The following is a 22,764-nucleotide window of genomic DNA, read 5'->3' as shown; positions in this document are numbered from 1 at the left end:
CATGATGTATAATTAACGCTTAGAGGCAACACCTATATAGTGATTAACTTAGAATACAAAGGTTTTTCCCTATGACAGAAAGTCTATGTCCAATATCTGAGATAGAATCTCGGAATATATTTTCTTAATTTTACCTCTTGATCAGTACAAGTAAAAGAGTAAATTCGTTTAATGCAGAATGAATCTTTTTCAAATTCTGGGGATTGGGGAGTGGAGGGAGAGGAGGGCAGATAGTCCTGGTGTCAGCTTCTAAAAATGATAATAGCTTCTATTTAATGCAAATTTAACAAGTCAGGATCTGGCTTGGTGTTTTTGATACAGCTGGTTTCCCAAACATTATTTGAAGGACTAAGTATAAATAGCATACAGTTAGAAAATCAGAGATTTCCATAAGCTAGTTCATCAAAAGAAAACCTTTTTCCCTTTGAGGCAAGAATCTGTGAGTGTGGTGAGTTTGGCTTAATTGGGAGGCCACAGAGAGGGTAGCAGGTGGGGAAGAGAATGATCTGTGGGTAGAAGGGGCAAGTCCTTTCTTACTAAAATAAAATGCACAAGTGAATCATGACAGTAACAAGAATTCAAAAAACAGGGAAAAGAGAGACCACCCCTGAAAAAATGTACATGGGGAGACAGCTGGGAGGGACATTTTTGTCGTTCTAACATTTATTTTGCAACTAAAGTACGTGTGTGTGTGTGTGTGTGTGTGTGTGTGTGTGTGTGTGTGTGTGTGTTGGTTTTAGGGAGGAGAGCTATAGGAAATAGATGACAATATTTTAAAGTGAGTATTAATCTTTTAAACTGAAAACATGCTCATCTTAACATGCATGGCTGAGATGCCTTCTAGGGAAAGCTTGGCTGTTTAAAGTTCATACATCCTGTACCTTCACCTTAAATCTGCTGCCCAAATGCAAAGGCAGCAATCACTAAAAATTTCAGCTGTCAGACAAGTTGAGTCTGGACCACCTGAGTCATCAAGACTCACAGGATCCTGTTGACTTGCTCTGGGCTCAGCCAGTGGGGAGATTAAGTTACTCAGAGTGAAAGTCAAGGAAGCTTGTTTTTCTCACAATCTTTGACCTGAAAGTGATCCCAAGTGTCACTTAGTTCCTGTTTCTGGGTCTGGGATGAGCTGCACTGATACCAGTCTGCATTGTTCACTGATTTTCGTTTCATTAAACACATACTGGAATGAGATTTCTTGGACGTCTTCAGTGAGAGTGTATCTCATGTTTAACGGCCATGGTTTGAACCCATTTCTGCCTTTGCTCGCGTGGTGAATCGTGCCTGGCTACCCAATTTTTCCCTCCTCAGCCATCTCACATCGTTTATCCCTCTTAGCCTGAGACAGATTCCTGCTTCCCATGTGCCTTTTAGTTGTGGACAGTAGCTGGTTAAGTACTTTATTGTTACATGATATTCCATAATCCTTCCTTCCACACTACACTTAATTGCTTCTGAAGTCTTATGTTTCCCCCAAGTGGATCCCAGTCTTTCCTCAAATTCTAAAACAGGGGAGTATTTTTTGCTCTCGAGTTGACTTTTGGATTGTTTTAAAAGTGCTATCTATGTGCCTAACATATTAGACACTGAGAAAGTTTCCAAGTTCAAAACAATCTAGTCATAGACTGTAGTGTGGAGAGAAAGCAGCTCAGGAAACGAACTCATACAATAGATGGTCTTAAATCCCTGACTGAAACATTTGGACTTTATTATCTGGAGTTGGTATATGCGAGCTCTTGGAGATTTTTAAATGGGAGAACACTAAGGTGTAAAGTGTTGATGGAGGGGTGGGTATTTTTATGAAGGCAAATTAGAAGGGAGTAAAGTGTCAGAGAGGGAGGTCTTAGGTCGTTGGGACAGAAATCCCTCTGTGAGTTGATTGTATTAGGAATATTTTTCTTAAATAAATTAAAAATACTTTTTTGTATGATAGAAGCAATGTAGGTTTGAGAGAACACAGAAATTTCTGAAAAGTATAAGGAAGAAAAAACTAACAACTAGAGATAATTATTAACATTTTATTGTAGTTTTATGGATATAATTGAGATCATATAATATATGCAGTTTAACACCTTAACTTTTTAAGCTTAGTAAAAATATTTGCCCACATTATTATTATTTAAAATATGATCTATGAATGATCATTCAGTTTATCAAGTGGATGCTCTATACTTTAGCTTTTCTGCTTTGGTTGTACATCTAGATTATTTCCAGTATGTATCTATCAGGGGTCAAAATGAAGTAGTCATCTTTACCCAAATATCTTTGTCCACTTCCTTGATGATTAGCTTAGCATAGATTCTTAGGATCAATGGGCCAGAGTGCAATGGACCTTTTCATGTTCTTCACTAATTGTGTTCTGTAGAGACATTTGCTTTGCTTTCCCATAGGTAGCGTGTGACACTGAAAATAGTCATTTAAAAATCTTTGTGAGCTTGATAGACACAAAGGGTATAACTGTAATAAATATGGTTGAAAGGTTCAGTCAACATTCACTGTACCTGTGGGGGGCAGCCCTTGCCCCCAAATTTGTTATAATTCTCAGCTAGTTAGCAAGAGAGCTGAGAAGGGAGCCCAGATGTTCTGCCTCCCAGATAAATGACCTCTTTAACCAAACATCTTTTACCAGATGACATTGACTAAGGATAAATGTAAGACCCTTCACTTGCAGTAAGGAACATGCCTAAGCCCTGGTGGAAAAAATATGCTTAGTGGCTACAAAAGTGACAAAAAAAACATTTAGGATGTTGGTGTGCAGTAACCCCAGAATGAATGAATGATCAAAACCAAAACAAAACAAACATGTACAAGCCCAACCAGACCACAGGTGATGTTAACACAAGCCTAACACTTAGAATGTCAGGGATGAAGGTCCTATGTCCTCCATGTTTGACTTGTGGGCTGTTGGAGGCCCTGATTTCAGGTAATAGGTCTGGAGAGATCAGTGGTTGCAGGAGCTCTGGCGACATTGCAGGTGTGGCAATGTGGAAGACTGCATTCTTCTTTCTATGGATCCGAAGGATGGAACAAGAATCCCTACATGGCTGAGGTTTCCTCTTCCTGTTAGGAAGGAGGGATTGGCTGGTGGGCCTACAATTTGGAATGGGCTGCCCTGGAGGGAATGAGTTCCCTCAAGCCTGATCTGGATAAACTCTTGGCAAGAATATGAAGATATCTGAACACTGGGTGTGAGATTAAGATGGGTGACTTGTGGGTGGGATGTCTCTAGAGGGATGCTGTCCAGAGCCAAGTAGACTGGTGCCGGCTGGGTTGGGGGGGTGCGATTATGGCAGTTTTGTGTATGTGTGTGTGTGTGTGTGTGTGCGCACGCACGTAAATTGTGAGGCCTGAAAAGTGTTAATTATCGCCCCATGTGTAGGAGGGTGCTTATTACTCTGCTCAAGTGATAGCCAAACCTCAGGTTCTATTCCAACCCTGTGATGTCGTGATTCTCTGAATTTGATTTAAGATAGACTGACGTGAAGAAGGAACAGAGAGACCCTCTAATGTATCCCAAATGGGTCTCCATATGTGCATGTCCACTGACATCGGCCTACACCTGCCACATCACCTCATTCTTACTGGGAAACTAGCTGCAGTTTATGTTCAATGGGAAATGATCAGCTAGTTAGTTAGAACAAATAATATTACTATGCATTATATTATATATACATTCGTATATGAAATCTTTAATAAAATGTATTGCCCTGCTACTCTTCTGAATGTACATCACATCCTTGTCTGAAAATCAAATCAATTGAGGGTAAAATTCAACTAGTTCGAACTGAGCAATGCATCCGTTGCACTCAGAGCATTGCTTCACACCTGCTCTCAGGACGAGGTAATGAATTGGTAGAGGAATTGTTTCAGCTCATAAAAAAAAAAAACCAATTGAAAGAGTCCATTACCTATGGCTTGTGACTAATGGCATGAATATCTAAGGATATTCTCACTGCAAAGCTATCTGCAATATTAACTACTATGGCAAGGAAGAATTAGTCATAACATGATGGTAACAAACTCTGTGCTCATCAAGTTTCTATTATTGTCAGGCACTCTGCAAAAGAGGTTTTACAAATGTCACCTCTGAAAAGTGGGTCTAATCATTGCTATTTTATAGATAACCGGTGCTGCTGGGTTTGAGCTCCCCATCAGGGAGTGAACAGTGAGGTACACCTGTGCTTCACTTTGAAGGTAACCACATGAAACATCAGAGGTAGAATTTAATGAGTTCTCTACAAATCGATGAGAGGAAGACAAACAACCAGGTGGGTAAAATGGAGAAAACATGAGAAGTTATTCCACACAGAGGACACTGGATGAACTTAGGCAAAGATGTTCCACCTTCTTAGTAATGAGAGAATTGTAAAATAAATGTACACAATAGCTTTCCCATCATTGGACTGGCAAAAGCTGGCAAAATATAGAAGTCTGACATACCAAATATTCGCAAGAACATGAAGCAATGAAATACTTATCCTCCAAAGAATACCACATGTGGAGAAAATTAGGGTTTCCTAGTATAGTTGAAGATGCATCTACCCAGTGATCCTGCATTTTCACTCACTGGACAATCTCTCAAAAACCCATACAAGAGGACATTACAAAAATCTTCATAGCAGCACTATTTTTAAAGCAAAACATAAATTTGATATTTAAATATCCAACTTAAATATCCAAAGGAGATAGATACATAAATTGTGAAATATTCATACAATAGAATACAATATAGTAGTTACCTTGAGTGAACTAGAATTACACTTCTCAAAATATTTGAATGTCACAAATATGATATTGAATGAAATAAAATGTTGCATAAGTATATAGTACTTTTTATATAAATGCTAAAAAACCCTACACAACAATATATTGCTTAAGGAATACACACACACACACATCAGAATGATAAACAAGTTTAGGTTGGTGAGTCTGGAGGGTGGGAGAGATATACACAGGAAACTTGGTAATTATGATTTCTGAGGTTGGGTCTTGCTTATATGACTTACGACTTATTGAATTATTTAGCTGTTGACTATTACTGATGCCCATTTAAATAGAAAATTTAAAAAGTGAAAATCAGAGAGGAAGAATAAAGTGAATGAATTGAGGAAGTTTCTGCAGAAAGCAGCATTTCTCATCGTCATAACAAAGCAAACCTGTTTGGATTCCTTCCTTCCCCTTTCTCATTAGCAAACAATGTTCTCCAGTTTCTCTGATTTTTCAGGGTAGTTGAGAACCTGCAGTAAAAGTTTTGATTTTCTATTGTTTTTAATTGCAAAGGTTGCAGTCCCCAAGTCAGTTCTGCCTTCAGAGCCAAGGGGTTCATTCCCCCAGTACCGGGAAACACATTTGGTACAGAAACCATCTCTGGAAGTGCAAGTTTCGCGTCCTTAGCCTCACCGACAAAGTGAAGTGTCAGCCATGTCCCATCAGAGGGAAGCATGCAGGAGGGCTGGGACGCCCGTCTTAACTTCCTAAGCTTTGGAGCAACTATACTGATTGGACGTGGCATGCAAGTTGATCCTCAAACTATACAAAACAGGATAGGACACAGATTCCTCTATTTATAAGGTAGAAACTGAACAAGACAAAAAAAAGATTCAGAAATAGCTTTCAACACTGCTTATAACAATAATTCTGTATGCGAGTCACTTGATATTTTTTATAGTAATGATAGTTTGGGGGCATAAACCTTGCAAAATGTGTAAGTACAGAGGAACCTCACTTAATGCTGATGCCAGGGGAAAAGTAATAAAGATCTCCACTTCTGGCTTACCAAAGGGGGCCTCAGAGTAGAGAGCCCTAGGGATCCCTGAGGTCTTTTAAAAAGATCCCTGAGGGCTTCCCTGGTGGCGCAGTGGTTGAGAGTCCGCCTGCCGATGCAGGGGACACGGGTTTGTGCCCGGGTCTGGGAAGATCCCACATGCCGCGGAGCGGCTGGGCCTGTGAGCCATGGCCGTTGCACCTGCGCGTCCGGAGCCTGTGCTCCACAACGGTGAGAGGCCCGCATACTGCAAAACAAACAAACAAACAAACAAAAAGATCCCTGAAACCAAAACCATTTTCATTGTAATATTAAGACCTTCTCTGTCTTTTTTACTCTCATTCCCTCACCAGTGGACAGTGGACTTTCTCAGAGGCTACACGACATGTAACATCATAAGAGACTGGATATGAGAATCCAACTGTCTTCTGTTAAATTAAACATTAAATAAGAGATTTCCAAACACTAAGTATGGGTATGCAGAGGTGTGTAGAACAATACCACTTTTCTCAATAAGTCTGTTTGTTTTGAAAAGTAGAGTTATTTTTCATAAAATGTATGATATTTATATTAATGTGTAGAGAGTTTATTATTTTAAGTAAATATGAAAATAAATGTTTAAAACACTCTCCAGTTTTAATTTCTAACAGTAAATATCGACAGATATAAACCACATAAACAAAAGCACTTTGGAATCCTCAATAATTTTTAAGAGTGTAGAAATTTGCAAACCACTGGCTTCCAGCTTATCACAGAAAGCTTTGCTGTCATCTCCCCTTGCTGCTATGGCTGCTTTGCTCAGCATGTTGGGAATCCCACAAGGACCACCAGAAATAGCTTGGCCAGAAATCTGTTGAATGGAGATCACATTTTATATTTTTTTCTAAGTCTCAGTGTCCTCCAGGATGTCTCTGGGTGTCTCCTGATGGCCAGGGCAACAGGTCCCTGTTGATATCGTCAGAGTTGGAAGTTTCAGACAGGAATAGTTTTCCTGCTCCGGGTATTTGAGGATCCCCGTGGGATGTCTGCTTTACAGAAGTTAACAGCACGACCCAGGAAGATAAATAATATTCCTTAAAAGCCATCTGGGTCAGCGTCCACTCTGAGGGTATTCTATACAGGCCAATGCAGGGCATGTAATACCTGCTCGAAAGGAGTTCGCAAAGGAAGGAATAGTTCATTTGGTAGGACAATTTGGAATAGATTTCAGCAGACAATTAATGGGGAAGGAGGACTTCTCAGCGGCCAGAAAATCCGGCAAAAAGCCTTCAAACCCACTTCCTAGTGCGATGGCACGCTCCTTCCTAAGCTACCACTGGGAAGGTAGGGCTGCCCCGCCCACCGTAGTGAGGAGCTAGCCTGGTACGGAAATTCCACGACAGGGCTCAGTCCCGGGCTGTCAGTCTCCACTTTCTACGAGCTCCTGCGCGCTCCGATCCAGTCCTGCAGGTACACACCCGGCTCGCGGAGCCTGCAGCTGAGCAGGGCGCGGGCGGGACGAGGAGCTGGCAAAAATCTGCGCGACTGGGCGCGGGGGGGCGGCGGTCGGGACTCCCGGGCGGCCCCTGACCGTCTGGGCGACCTTGAGGGAGCGGACTCCGTCTGTGGAAGAAGGTGTGGAGCCCGCGTCCACTGCCGGCCCGTCTTCCTCCCTCTTTTCCTGCCGGCCTTTGCCATATAGGCCTAAGCTGCCTTCTCCTGAGCGAGCAGGTTTCCGTTTAGACGGCCAGGCCCAGGAGGATCCTCAGGCTAAGGACGCGCAGGGAAGGCTACGCGCGACGCACGGTGGGCACCCGGGCGCCACCACGGGGAGCGGGGGCCGCGGGCTGAGGAGGGCCGGGCAGCGAGCTACGTGGCAGAAGGGGATGTCCCTGCGCCCCCAAGGGAGGCGACCGGGCAGCCTGGAAGAGGGGACCCGCCCCGATGCCCACACTGCGGCCCCTCCCGACCCCTCTCACTGTTGCCTCTTCCCCCGGATTCTGGAGGTGGGCGCTCGGAGCAAGGGCGGGGCAAGGGAGGGAGCAGTCTTTGGGGGCGCGTCCGGATACATCTGGGGCCACAGTTGGAGGTCTCCCCATGGAGCAGGGAAGGTCAAAAGCCTAGCTGGGATCTCTGAGATTCAGAGGTCGCAGAACCCCTGCCTCGTGCCGCGGGAGGGCGCGCTCCGCCCGCTGCGCCCCTTTCCATCCCTCTCTCTTTCCTCCTCGCAGCCTGTAGGGGAAATGCTGTTGTTGCTGCTCTGCGTCGTGTCCACCGCTCTTCCACGATTTATCAGAGCAGGTACTTTCGGTTGGTTCGGGTCTCAGTGGCCCCCCTCCCTCCCTGCCACCCTGCCTCTCTGGGCGAGCCCCTGTGCAGACCTCCTGGTGGATCGCGTGAGACCGGAGCCTAGCCGGTGACGCTCGCCCCAGGGGTCCAGGCAGAATCCCGCGGGAGACGCTCAGCCCCAAGCATCCCCTTTGAGCTTTGAAGTGACTTGAAGAGGGGGAGGAGTTGGGCAAATCTGCAAGTCAAGGCTCGAGTTAAAATGCTCAAATAGATCTATAATACCGTCTACTTTATATGACAAAGGGACATGTTAGACCCAAGGTAATAGCAAAGAAACCAGCAACGGAACAAATTACTTCCAAGAAATAATAAGCAATTTGTTAGAAACGAACTTTAAAGCAAGAGGATTGTTTAACAATTCTTTTGGGGAGGAGATACGTATACCTTTTATTGGGGGCGGACTGAATTAACCGGGTAGCAGAGCAGAAGGAAAACAGGTCAAGTGGGGCTCAGAATAGGAACGTTTACTCTGAGGGAGGAAGATGAAGGAATTAAGGGTCTTAGAATAGAAGGGAAAGAGGGGAATCGTTCCAAATGGGGAGATCACTTGTCGAGGGGAGGACTGAATAAATTCCCTCTTACGGACAGATGTGAAGAGGACTTCGGATTATGCTTTCACATCAGCAGACTGTTTTTAGCAAACTCCCATACTGAGAAAACTCTCACATAAAATTTCAAATCAGCAAAAAGTTGAGGTGTTTGTGGAAACCAATAAGAACCAACACTAACGCTCTCGGTTGTGATTATTTTTTCCCTTTCTTTCCCTAGATGCTTGCGAGGACGTGAGTATGCAGGAGATTGTGTCAGTAGGCCAGCCTACAGCTTTTAACTGCATATACCCTCTGCCAACATCTGGGAAGGTAGATGCAACATGGTATAAATATCCTAGAAAAATCCCAATATCCAAAAACATACAGTCTCGAATCCACCAGGACCAAAACTGGATTTTGTTTCTCCCTGTGAAAGGGGAGGACTCTGGGATCTACCACTGTGATACAAAGTAAGTTTCTCATTCATGAGAACTCTCTCTTTCATATATATATATATAATATATATATATGTATAATATTTATATAATATATAATTCTTTTAGAAAAACTCTTGATAAACTCTTAATGTAGAAAACAATGAGAAGAATATAGTTTTGTAATTGTTATGAGGTGGTTTCAATGAACAGACTTTTAAGTAGAACAGATTTGTAAATCAGTTGTTGGACTGTGAAACGCATCTTTTCCTATCAAAATGATGTCCAAGGCCAGACCAGCTTACAAAGCCTGTTTAATCCCAATATGATTGCTGCCTTCTTTCTTGGAATGCCGAAAGTTTTTGTGACAGGTGGTACATCCAGATAGGTATAAGCCTCCTTCAAGCACTTTTTGTAAGGGTTCTGCTATAGGAATTTAGCAGTGACCAAGCATCAAGTATGTTCTAGACCTCATGCTAAGCCTTATGCTAGTAATGTAAGTAAGTGACCCAGGTCTGGTGGGAGATAGTTGAGCCTGGTTGGCACTGTGGTGAACCAGAAAGCATATGTCACACCAAAGGCGGCAGTCTATGCAGCAGTTCAAGTCCATCTTCCAAATTTTCAAGGTAACCTGGAAATTGGAATGTGTGTGTATGTGTGTGTGTGTGGTTAACTTTCCAATAAGCTTTGTGCATGTGTCCTAATTAAAACACATCTGTGGACCATATTTTGGCTGAGGGCCCCAATTTTGTTATCATCCTTTGCTAATGTGCATGACCTTCATGAGTTATTTGACCTCCACGAGCCTTGGCTTTCTTATCTGTAAAGTGGAAGTAATGCCAGCCAGATAGAGTAGAAGTAAAAATTACCCCAGATCATGTGTGAAGTCGGTACTCCAGGAACGTAGCTGCATCCTCCCTCTCTTGTGGTTCCTTGGTATTTGCCAGCCTCCTTCTGTGTTTCAGGATGGCCATGTCCTTCTCTGATTCCTGCCAGATTCCTCATTTCTGTGTGATTGACTCGAAGTACATGGTTACTCAGTGGCACAGGTGGAAGTGCCAGTAGCCCCTTCCCCAAAATTTCACTCACTCTGCAGACCAGCTGCTGACATCTTGAGGGGGTCTGCTCTCCGCTTTACTCCAGGTTATTCATTAACCAGAGTTGGAGATTGTATGCCACACAACTCTGTCTGGACGTCTAGGCTGGATTTATTTATTTTTTATTGTAACTGGGACTTCATTTTTATTTATTTTTATTGGGATATAATTGATTTACAATGTTGTGTTACTTTCTGCTGTACAGCAAAGTAAATAAGTTATACATATATCCACTCTTTTTAGACTCTTTTCCCATAAAGGTCATTACATAGTATTGAGTAGAGAGTTCCCTGTGCTATACAGTAGGTCTTTGTTAGTTATCTATTTTATATATAGTAGTGTGTATATGTCAATCCCAATCTCCCAATTTATCCCTCTCCCCCCCTTTCCCCTGGTAACCATAAGATTGTTTTCTACATCTGTAACTCTATTTCTGTTTTGTAAATAAGTTCACTTGTACCATTTTTTTTTAGATTCCACATATAAGTGATATCGTATGATATTTGTCTTTCTCTGTCTGACTTACTTCACTCAGTATGACAATCTCTAGGTCCATCCATGTTGCTGCAAATGGCATTATTTCATTCTCTTTATGGCTGAATAATATTCCATTGTGTGTGTGTGTGTGTGTGTGTGTGTGTGTGTGTATATATATATGTATATATACCACATCTTCTTTATCTATTCCTCTGTTGATGGACATTTAGGTTGCTTTCATGTCTTGGCTTTCGTAAATAGTGCTGCAATGAACACTGGGGTGCATGTATCTTTTCGAATTATGGTTTTCTCTGGATATATGCCCAGGAGTGGGATTGCTGGATCACAGGCTGGATTTAAAATATTTAAATATGGGAGCTGTGAAATGGGGCAAAATAATCTTTCCTAGAATGTAGACATCAATACTGTCTGTCATGGAAGAAAGTAAACATGAATTCTCACAAATCTTTAATATACAGATATGATACACGTTTAGTAAACTATATATTTTTACTTTGAAATAATTCAAATTCATATCACATTTACAAGAATTGTATAAAGAGTTCCTGTCTACCCTTTATCTAGATTTCTATTATTTAACATTTTGCCACATTTTCCTCATCATCCCCTGTGTATGTTACTCACAGTATTTTTTCTAAACCATTTTTTCCAAATCATCTCAGTTGTATGCATCAGGTCCCTTTAGCCCTTAATATTTCAATGTGTCTTTCCTCTCAGCAAGAATATTCTCTTACATCATCACAGAATAGTTATCGCATTCAGGAAATTTAACCATCACACAATACTTTATCTAGTAACCAATTTGTATTCTAATTTTATCAATCTTCTCAATGATGACTTTTATAAATGTTTTTCTTCTTTTTCCTGTGGAAGATTCAATCCAAGATCATTGCATTGCATTTGGTTGTCATGTACTTTTAATCTCTTTTCATCTGGAACAGATCTTCAGCCTGTTTTGTGTGTGTGACATTGTCATTTTTAAGAAGTACAGGCGGAGGCGAGCGAGCGCGGCGCCACGAGCGGGTTGCGGGCAGCGGGGGACGGCAAACTTTGCTGTTCGCCACGCTTCCCCGGCCCGGCCCCTTCTCCCATCGCCAACGTCGCCACCCCACTTTCCTCCAACCCCGCACACCTCTCCCCACCCACCCCACCTCCCGTCGCTCCTCCTCGCCGCCTCGACTCTGCTCCGGGGAAAACTTCAAAGCGCCGGATCGCAGGCTCCCTGCTTACTCCCCGGCTGGGGATTTCAGTTTCCTGATTTTCTGGGAAGGCCTGGTTTCCCCAAAGGAACGATTTCTGGTAGAAGTCTGAAGGTCTGACCCAAGAAAAATAATCCAGTATAGCCAATGAATTGAGGACAATAAGGTTTCCAATCAGCCGGGTGGATGAAAGGCTCTTGGTGCTGCAGCCAGGAGCCAGTGCTGTGCCTCTGAAGTGGGAGAGCCAACTTCAGGACACGGGTCCACAAGAGACCTCCCAGCTCCACATAATATCAAGCAGCGAAAATCTCCCAGAGATCTCCATCCCAATACCAGCACCCAGCTTCAGTCAACGACCAGCAAGCTACAGTGCTGGTCACCCTATGCCAAGCAACTAGCAAGGCAGGAACACAACCCCACCCATTAGCAGAGAAGCTACCTAAAAACATAATAAGGCCATAGGCACCCCAAAACACACCACCAGACGTGGACCTGTCCACCAGAAAGACAAGATCGAGCCTCAACCACCAGAACACAGGCATTAGTCCCCCCCACCAGGAAGCCTACACAACCTACTGAAACAACCTTAGCCACTGGGGTCAGACACGAAAAACAACGGGAACTACGAATCTGCAGCCTGCAAAAAGGAGACCCCAAACACAGTAACATAAGCAAAATGAGAAGACAGAAAAACACACAGCAGGTGAAGGAGCAAGATAAAAACCTACCAGACCTAACAAATGAAGAGGTAATAGGCAGTCTACCTGAAAAAGAATTCAGAATAATGATGGGAAAGATGATCCAAAATCTTGGAAATAGAATAGACAAAATGCAAGAAACAGTTAACAAGGACCTAGAAGAACTAAAGATGAATCAAGCATCGATTAAAAACACAATACATGAAATAAAAAATACTCTAGATGGGATCAATAGCAGAATAACTGAGGCAGAAGAACGGATAAGTGAGGTGGAAGATAAAATAGTGGAAATAACAGATGCAGAGCAAAATAAAGAAAAAAGAATGAAAAGAACAGAGGACAGTCTCAGAGACCTCTGGGACAACATTAAACGCACCAACATTCGAATTATAGGGGTTCCAGAAGAAGAAGAGAAAAAGAAAGGGACTGAGAAAATATTTGAAGAGATTATAGTTGAAAACTTCCCCAATATGGGAAAGGAAATAGTTAATCAAGTCCAGGAGGCACAGAGAGTCCCATACAGAATGAATCCAAGGAGAAATACACCAAGACACATATTAATCAAACTGTCAAAAATTAAACACAAAGAAATCATATTAAAAGCAGCAAGGGAAAAACAACAAATAACACACAAGGGAATCCCCATCAGGTTAACAGCTGATCTCTCAGCAGAAACTCTACAAGCCAGAAGGGAGTGGCAGGACATAATTAAAGTGATGAAGGAGAGAAACCTGCAGCCAAGATTACTCTACCCAGCAAGGATCTCATTCAGATTTGATGGAGAAATTAAAACCTTTACAGACAAGCAAAAGCTGAGAGAGTTCAGCACCACCAAACCAGCTTTACAACAAATGCTAGAGGAACTTCTCTAGGCAAGAAACACAACAGAAGGAATATACCTACAATAACGAACCCAAAGCAATTAAGGAAATGGGAATAGGAACATACATATCAATAATTACCTTAAATGTAAATGGACTAAATGCTCCCACCAAAAGACACAGAGTGGCTGAATGGATACAAAAACAAGACCCATATATATGCTGTCTACAAGAGACCCACTTCAGACCTAAAGACACATACAGATTGAAAGTAAGGGGATGGAAAAAGATATTCCATGCAAATGGAAATCAAAAGAAAGCTGGAGTAGCAATTCTTATATCAGACAAAATAGACTTTAAAATAAAGACTATTAGAAGAGACAAAGAAGGACACTACATAATGATCAAGGGATCGATCCAAGAAGAAGATATAACAATTGTAAATATTTATGCACCCAACATAGGAGCACCTCAATACATAAGGCAAATACTAACAGCCATAAAAGGGGAAATCGACAGTAACACAATCATAGTAGGGGACTTTAACACCCCACTTTCACCAATGGACAGATCGTCCAAAATGAAAATAAATAAGGAAACACAAGCTTTAAATGATACATTAAACAAGATGGACTTAGTTGATATTTATAGGACATTTCATCCAAAAACAACAGAATACACATTTTTCTCAAGTGCTCATGGAACATTCTCCAGGATAGATCATATCTTGGGTCACAAATCAAGCCTTGGCAAATTTAAGAAAATTGAAATTGTATCAAGTATCTTTTCCGACCACAATGCTATGAGACTAGACATCAATTACAGGAAAAGATCTGTAAAAAATACAAACACATGGAGGCTAAACAATACACTACTCAATAACGAAGTGATCACTGAAGAAATCAAAGGGGAAATTAAAAAATACCTAGAAACAAATGACAATGGAGACACGACAACCCAAAACCTATGGGATGCAGCAAAAGCAGTTCTAAGGGGGAAGTTTATAGCAATACAATCCCACCTTAAGAAACAGGAAACATTTCGAGTAAACAACCTGACCCTGCACCTAAAGCAATTAGAGAAAGAAGAACAAAAAACCCCCAAAGCTAGCAGAAGGAAAGAAATCATAAAGATCAGATCAGAAATAAATGAAAAAGAAATGAAGGAAACGATAGCAAAGATCAACCAAACTAAAAGCTGGTTCTTTGAGAAGATAAACAAAATTGACAAACCATTAGCCAGACTCATCAAGAAAAGAAGGGAGAAGACTCAAATCAATAGAATTAGAAATGAAAAAGGAGAAGTAACAACTGACACTGCAGAAATACAAAAGATCATGAGAGATTACTACAAGCAACTCTATGCCAATAAAATGGACAACCTGGAAGAAATGGACAAATTCTTAGAAATGCACAACCTGCCAAGACTGACTCAGGAAGAAATAGAAAATATGAATAGACCAATCACAAGCACTGAAATTGAAACTGTGATTAAAAATCTTCCATCAAACAAAAGCCCAGGACCAGATGGCTTCACAGGCGAATTCTATCAAACATTTAGAGAAGAGCTAACACCCATCCTTCTCAAACTCTTCCAAACAATTTCAGAGGAAGGAACACTCCCAAACTCATTCTACGAGGCCACCATCACCTTGATACCAAAACCAGGCAAGGATGTCACAAAGAAAGAAAACTACAGGCCAATATCACTGATGAACATAGATGCAAAAATCCTCAACAAAATACTAGCAAACAGAATCCAACAGCACATTAAAAGGATCATACACCATGATCAAGTGGGGTTTATTCCAGGAATGCAAGGATTCTTCAATATACGCAAATCAATCAATGTGATACACCATATTAACAAGTTGAAGGAGAAAAACCATATGATCATCTCAATAGATGCAGAGAAAGCTTTCGACAAAATTCAACACCCATTTATGATAAAAACCCTGCAGAAAGTAGGCATAGAGGGATCTTTCCTCAACATAATAAAGGCCATATATGACAAACCCACAGCCAACATCGTCCTCAATGGTGAAAAACTGAAACCATTTCCACTAAGATCAGGAACAAGACAAGGCTGCCCACTCTCACCACTCTTATTCAAACTAGTTTTGGAAGTTTTAGCCACAGCAATCAGAGAAGAAAAGGAAATAAAAGGAATCCAAATTGGAAAAGAAGAAGTAAAGCTGTCACTGTTTGCAGATGACATGATACTATACATAGAGAATCCTAAAGATGCTACCGAAAAACTACTAGAGCTAATCAATGAATTTGGTAAAGTAGCAGGTTACAAAATTAATGCACAGAAATCTCTGGCATTCCTGTACACTAATGATGAAAAATCTGAAAATGAAATCAAGAAAACACTCCCATTTACCATTGCAACAAAAAGAATAAAATATCTAGGAATAAACCTACCTAAGGAGACAAAAGACCTGTATGCAGAAAATTATAAGACACTGATGAAAGAAATTAAAGATGATACAAATAGATGGAGAGATATACCATGCGCCTGGATTGGAAGAATCAATATTGTGAAAATGACTCTACTACCCAAAGCAATCTACAGATTCAATGCAATCCCTATCAAACTACCACTGGCATTTTTCACAGAACTAGAACAAAAAATTTCAAAATTTGTTTGGAAAAACAAAAGACCCCGAATAGCCAAAGCAATCTTGAGAACGAAAAAAGGAGCTGGAGGAATCAGGCTCCCTGACTTCAGACTACACTACAAAGCTACAGTAATTAAGACAGTGTGGTACTGGCATAAAAACAGAAAGATAGATCAGTGGATCAGGATAGAAAGTCCAGAGATAAACCCACGCACATATGGCCAACTTATCTTTGATAAAGGAGGCAGGAATGTACAGTGGAGAAAGGACAGCCTCTTCAATAAGTGGTGCTGGGAAAACTGGACAGGGACATGTAAAAGTATGAGATTAGATCATTCCCTAACACCATACACAAAAATAAGCTCAAAATGGATTAAAGACTTAAATGTAAGGCCAGAAACTATCAAACTCTTAGAGGAAAACATAGGTAGAACACTCTATGACATAAATCACAGCAAGATCCTTTTGGACCCACCTCCTAGAGAAATGGAAATAAAAACAAAGATAAACACATGGGACCTAATGAAACTTAAAAGCTTTTGCACAGCAAAGGAAACCATAAACAAGACCAAAAGACAACCCTCAGAATGGGAGAAAATATTTGCAAATGAAGCAACTGACAAAGGATTAATCTCCAAAATTTATAAACAGCTCATGCAGCTCAATAGCAAAAAAAACAAACAACCCAATCCAAAAATGGGCAGAAGACTTAAACAGGCATTTCTACAAAGAAGATATACAGACTGCCAACAAACACATGAAAGAATGCTCAACATCATTAATCATTAGAGAAATACAAATCAAAACTACAATGAGATATCATCTCACACCAGTCAGAATGGCCATCATCAAGAAATCTAGAAACAATAAATGCTGGAGAGGGTGTGGAGAAAAGGGAACACTCTTGCACTGCTGGTGGGAATGTGAATTGGTACAGCCACTATGGAGAACAGTATGGAGGTTCCTTAAAAAACTAAAAATAGAACTACCATTTGATCCAGCAATCCCACTACTAGGCATATACCCTGAGAAAACCATAATTCAAAAATAGACATGTACCAAAATGTTCATTGCAGCTCTATTCACAATAGCCTGGAGCTGGAAACAACCTAAGTGTCCATCATCGGATGAATGGATAAAGAAGATGTGGCACATATATACAATGGAATATTACTCAGCCATAAAAAGAAACAAAACTGAGCTATTTGTAATGAGGTGGATAGACCTAGAGTCTGTCATACAGAGTGAAGTAAGTCAGAAAGAGAAAGACAAATACCGTATGCTAACACATATATATGGAATATAAGAAAAAAAATGTCATGAAGAACCTAGGGGTAAAACGGGAATAAAGACACAGACCTACTTGAGAATGGACTTGAGGATATGGGGAGGGGGAAGGGTAAGCTGTGACAAAGCGAAAGAGAGGCATGGACATATATACACTACCAAACGTAGGGTAGATAGATAGTGGGAAGCAGCCGCAGAGCACAGGGAGATCAGCTCGGTGCTTTGTGACCGCCTGGAGGGGAGGGATGGGGAGGGTGGGAGGGAGGGAGATGCATGAGGTAGGGGATGTGGGAACAGATGTATATGTATGACTGATTCACTTTGTTATAAAGCAGAAACTAATAAAAAAAAATAGAAAAAAAAAAGAAGTACAGGCAATTATTTTATATTGTATCTCTTAATTTGGGTTTGCCAGATATTTCTTCATGAGCCGGTTCAGGCTGAGCCTTCTTGGCTGGAATGCTATGGAAGTGGTTTGCATTCTCTTCAGACAGCACACTCAGAGACACCTAGCATCCGTGTGTCCCTGCTTGGTGATGTTCATTTTGATCATTTGGTTAAGATGTCCTCCCATGTTTCCACCATCCAAATACATCTTTTTTCCTTTCGTAATGAATGACTTGTGAGATGTATGATGTCTTGTTTGAGGCAGAGGGTTTGCACAGTGCTTGGAAGAGGATTTGGAAATATTTGGAGATAAACAGAATTATTTGGTTTTGTGACTGTTTGAGTTTATGAGGTTTCAATCTGTTGTTTTCTTACAGTGATACAAACATCTGTCCCAGAATGCAAGTCAACCTCACTGTATTTAAAAAACATTGGTGTGGTACTTCCAGAAACAGTCAACTGAATGTGACAGATGAGTACAAACAAATTTTACATGTTGGAAAATATGACATTCTTATATGTCATCTGAACTTCCCAAACAGTTTTGATTTGGATTCAGTAAAGTGGTATAAGGTAAAAAAAAAAAATTTCCTATTGATATTTTCCTTCCTCTTCTTTAAAACCTACTTGTTTTTTTTACTTTAAGTTGTACCTTTTGAAGTAGATTGCTTTTGATAATTGCTATTGATAATTTAACGCTGCTAATTACTTATTTTTTTAATTTGTAGTTATTAGAGCTTGGTCATAGCTTATTACTGGAATCCACCCCTCCCCCAATTATTCTTACTTTTTAGACTATCCTTCATTATTCTTTTTAATTAAGATTAATTAAGTAGTTTCTTTGAATGGGTAGTACACACATAGGGTTCAAGAATCATGAAGTATCAGAAGGCATGCCCAGGAAAGTCCCTTTCCCACTCCTGATTCATATTTGCCCAGGTCCATCTCACCTTCCCTGACATGTGGCTGCTGTTATTGGTTCCTTGCAGGCCTTGCATTATTCTTGTGTAATGCCATACAAGCAAATAAAACTATACGTCCTTGTCCTTTCTTTTTTTATGGAAACAGGGCATCCTATACTCACCTTCCTACACCTTCTGTTTTCACCTTCAAACCTTCTCTTTTCTTGACTGCACTGGCAGATAATAATGGAAAAGGCATAATCCTTGGCACAGAGGCACACAGGCGAGGTATTTAATATCTGAATTAGTTCTCCCCCAGCTCTGCTTGTTAGCGTTTGCCAGTACAACCATCTGGGTCATGAGTACTCTTTGTGGGAAGGTTTTTATCTACTGTTTCAATTTCTTTAATGGTGATAGGATTATACAAATTTCTTATTTATTCTTGAATGGGTTTTTGTAAGATTGTTTCCTAGGAAATTGTTCATTTCATTAAAAGTTTCAAATGCTCTGGCATGAAGTGGTTTATCATTTCTCTGCTTTTAATGTCTGCTTCTGTAGTAAGGTTCATCTTTTATCCCCATTACAATATGTTTCTCTCTGTCTCTGTCTCTGTCTCTCTCTCTCTCACACACACACTCTCTTTCTCCTTCTCACCTGATTAGTCTTATAAAAGCTTTGTCAGTCAGTTCTATTGCTCCTTTCAAAGCATGAATTTTTGCCTTTGTCAGTCCTCTCTGTTATGTATTTCACATTCATTTAGCTTGTTTCTGTTTTCCCCCTCACAAGGAATGTGGCAATGAATGCCCTTATCTTGTATTTTATTTTATTCTAATAAAATATTTTTTAATAAATTATTTTTTTTCTTTCCCATTATGGTTTATTACAGAATATTGAATATGGTTCCCTGTGCTCTACAGTAGGACTTTGTTTATCTATTTTATATATGGTCATTTGTATCTGCTAGTCCCAAACTCCTAATTCATCCCTCCCCCCACCTCCCCACCCCTCTTTCCCCTTTGGTAACCATAAGTTTGTTTTCTATGTCTATGAGTCTCTTTCTGTTTTGTAAATAAGTTTGGTTGTATCATGTTTTAGATTCCACATATAAATGATATCATATAATATTTGTCTTTCTCTGTCTGACTTACTTCACTCGGCATGATAATTTCTAGGTCCATCCATTTGCTACAAATGACATTTTTTCATTTTTAATGGCTGAGTAGTATTCCATTGTATATATGTACCACATCTTCTTTATTCATTCACCTGTCGATGGACATTCTTTCAGTGAAATCCTCATGTGGTGAATCAGTTGGAAGGGCTTGAGTATGGTGCCACATTGATCATTAGGCTATTTCAGAAATTGGGTTAGGAAGCGGGGATCATCAAGAGAGCATGTGAAGTAGAACGGATAGAATGAGGGGGAAGGGGAGGGTGAGCAGGGGGAGGGAACTCATTCCTGCTGCCCCCGATTGTCCCTGTCAAGTGGAGGGAGGTGTTATGTGGAGAGTGTGAAAGAGCAGACAGGCGAGCAGGTGGGAGAGAGAGTTGAAGGAAATGCAAAGACTTTCTACGATGAGGACCATGGATTTGTTTATGTCTGTGTGTTTAGCTCCTGTCGTGCTCATCTGGTTATAGGGGTGTAGGAGAGGGATGGCAGGATGAACTCAGCATGGGGTTTCTCTGGATGAATACAATGGAAGGATGAAGGGTTTCCTTAATCCTTGACTTGAGGACTTAAAAGGGGATCATTCAAGTGATGGCCACGTGAGTCTAGGTTGGACAGGAAAGGAAATGATGCCTGAAGGATACTGGTGATCAGGAGAAATTAGAGGGGTCCAAGGACTGATTCAGGTTAAGATCAAAAAATGGGTTGAATGGCTAGAAAGTTCACCATATCACATGATGGATGTGGTGGGTACAGGCTCCCCATCCATGGGGAGGCTCTTTATACTATAGAGGTTGCAAAGCTATTGATAAAAAAATAAGAACAAAGCACCCAGAACCACATCCTACGTTTTCCTAACCTATAGCTAAGGTTCTGGATGTGGTACAGTTTCTCCAGCTGGCTTCACTGAAAAGCTAAAGTGAGTATGGTGATATTCTGCTTTTCTACTGGATGTGGGCTTTCTGCCACAGTGTTCTGGGGCACAGTCTCCAGCTTCGTGGGAGCTGAGAAGAAGTAGGCATGTCTTCTGACTTATTGTTGGTGTGGCTCCACCAAACGTTCTGGGACTTCACTTGCTGCAGTTGTGTAAGTGGCAACTCACGGTCCCTGACTTGCAGGTGGTATATCTCAAAGTCTCGATTCCCACCATCAGGATGGTGGTGGAGGAAGCAGCTATCACGTGAACTAGTTCTGCAGTGTGCTTCAGCACCTAATATTCTGTTTTAAATCCTTTTCTGCTTAAAAGAGCTAGACTTTTTTTTCGAAACTAATCCAGTCTGGGGAACATGGCCTCATAGAATTGTTTGGAAGAGTAATTGAAATAATCTGTCCACTAAGCCCTTAGTTCAGTGTGGGTACATAGTAATTACTTAATAAATAAATACTAGATATTATTACTTAGTTAAAATAAAAGAATGAAACAGGTGGAATAATAAGAAATTATCATCAGAATGGTATATTTTTCCTAAATTAACAATTTTTTATTGTGCTAAAATATGTATAACATAAAATTTAGCATTTCAATGATTTTTCAGTGTACAGCTCTGTGGCATTAAGTACATTCACATTGTTGTACAACCATCACCACCATCCACCTCCAGAACTTTTTTATCTTCCCAGATGGAAACTCTGTACCTACTGAACAATAACACCTCATTTTCCTCCCCACTCATAAGCCCCTGACAACCACCATTCTATTTTTTGTCTCTATGAATTTGACTATTCTAGGAATCTCATATAAGTGGAATCTTACAGTATTTACACTTCTGTGACTGGCTGATTCTACTTAGCGTAATGGCTTCAAGGTTCATCCGTGTTGTACCATGTGTCAGGATTTCTTTCCTTTTTAAGGCTGGATAATATTTCATTGTATGTATAGACCACATTTTGTTTATCCATTCATTTTTCAATGGACACAGATTGTTACCATCATTCGGCTATTGTGAATAATGCTGCTTTAAACATGGGTGTACAAATATCTCTTTGGCCCTGCTTTCAGTTCTTTTGGATATATTATCAGAAGTGAAATTTCTGGATCATATGGTAATTCTATGTTTAAGTTTCTGAGGGACTGCCATAATGTTCCCTTTTCTCCTTCCTTCCTTCCTTCCTTCCTTCCTTCTTGTCATTCTAATGATAAGAAGTGAGTTTATGTGTTCAGCACTTATTCTGTACATGGCACATTACTTTCCCAATAATGCTTTCAGTGGTGTGTGTGTTTGTGTGTGCAAGACAGACACACACACATAAGCTGTCTGGCTATAAAGCCATGGAAGGAACTGTGTCTTATTTATTACTCTCCCCCTAAAGTCTATCATAGTGTCTTCACTCTATTAAAAAAAGAATGAGCTCTTCCTGATTTCAGCTGAAGAGTTTGATTGATGTTGCTTTCATTGATGTTTGAATGATGTCTCCAAGTGACTGTGTCAGTGTTCAGACAAATCACATTTCACTGTTCTCACCAGACTGGATGAGGCACCAACGTGTGAGTGCAATGCAGTGAGATTTCTCTGTACAGTGACACAGCGACTTGGAGAAAGTATGTGACCATATGGTAGTTGCTATGCTCAGTACGTCTAAGTTCCTGACATTTCCAGTTTCTATTCATTCCCAGCAGAGATAAGAACGGCATGAGGAGAGAGAACCACAGCAGTATGTCTGAGTTCCTCCTCCTGGGGCTCCCCACCCTTCCAGAGCAGCAGGGCATGTTCTTTGCCCTGTTCTTGGGCATGTACCTGACCACGGTGCTGGGGAACATGCTCATCCTCATGCTCATCAGGCTGGACTCTTGCTTCCACACCCCCATGTACTTCTTCCTCAGGCACTTGGCCCTCACTGATGTCTCCTTTTCATCTGTCACTGTCCCAGAGATACTGATGAACATGCAGATTCAATACCAATCTATCACATACACAGGATGCATTTCACAGGTGTATTCTTATATAATTTTTGGTTCTGTTGATAATCTCCTCCTCGCCGTGATGGCATATGATTTATTTTTGTATACAGTGTTAGGAAGTGTTCTAAT

The 22,764-nt window shown here is 40.8% G+C and overlaps 1 protein-coding gene across 1 annotated transcript in view; it reads left to right on the top strand.

Moving 5' to 3' along the window:
- The first annotated feature begins 7,981 nt into the window (after positions 1 to 7,981).
- IL1RL2 (interleukin 1 receptor like 2) overlaps positions 7,982 to 22,764 on the top strand; it is a 51,203-nt gene continuing 36,420 nt past the window's right edge. Inside the window, exons 1-3 of the mRNA XM_060117733.1 lie at positions 7,982 to 8,044; positions 8,861 to 9,092; positions 18,044 to 18,239. Coding sequence (XP_059973716.1) covers positions 7,987 to 8,044; positions 8,861 to 9,092; positions 18,044 to 18,239 — 486 coding nt within the window. The 5' untranslated portion in view covers positions 7,982 to 7,986. The remainder of the gene's footprint in view (positions 8,045 to 8,860; positions 9,093 to 18,043; positions 18,240 to 22,764) is intronic.

This window comes from Mesoplodon densirostris, chromosome 14 (genome assembly GCF_025265405.1).
Source record: "Mesoplodon densirostris isolate mMesDen1 chromosome 14, mMesDen1 primary haplotype, whole genome shotgun sequence".
NCBI classification, from domain to species: domain Eukaryota; kingdom Metazoa; phylum Chordata; class Mammalia; order Artiodactyla; family Ziphiidae; genus Mesoplodon; species Mesoplodon densirostris.
This window is presented reverse-complemented; position numbering and strand designations above follow the sequence as displayed.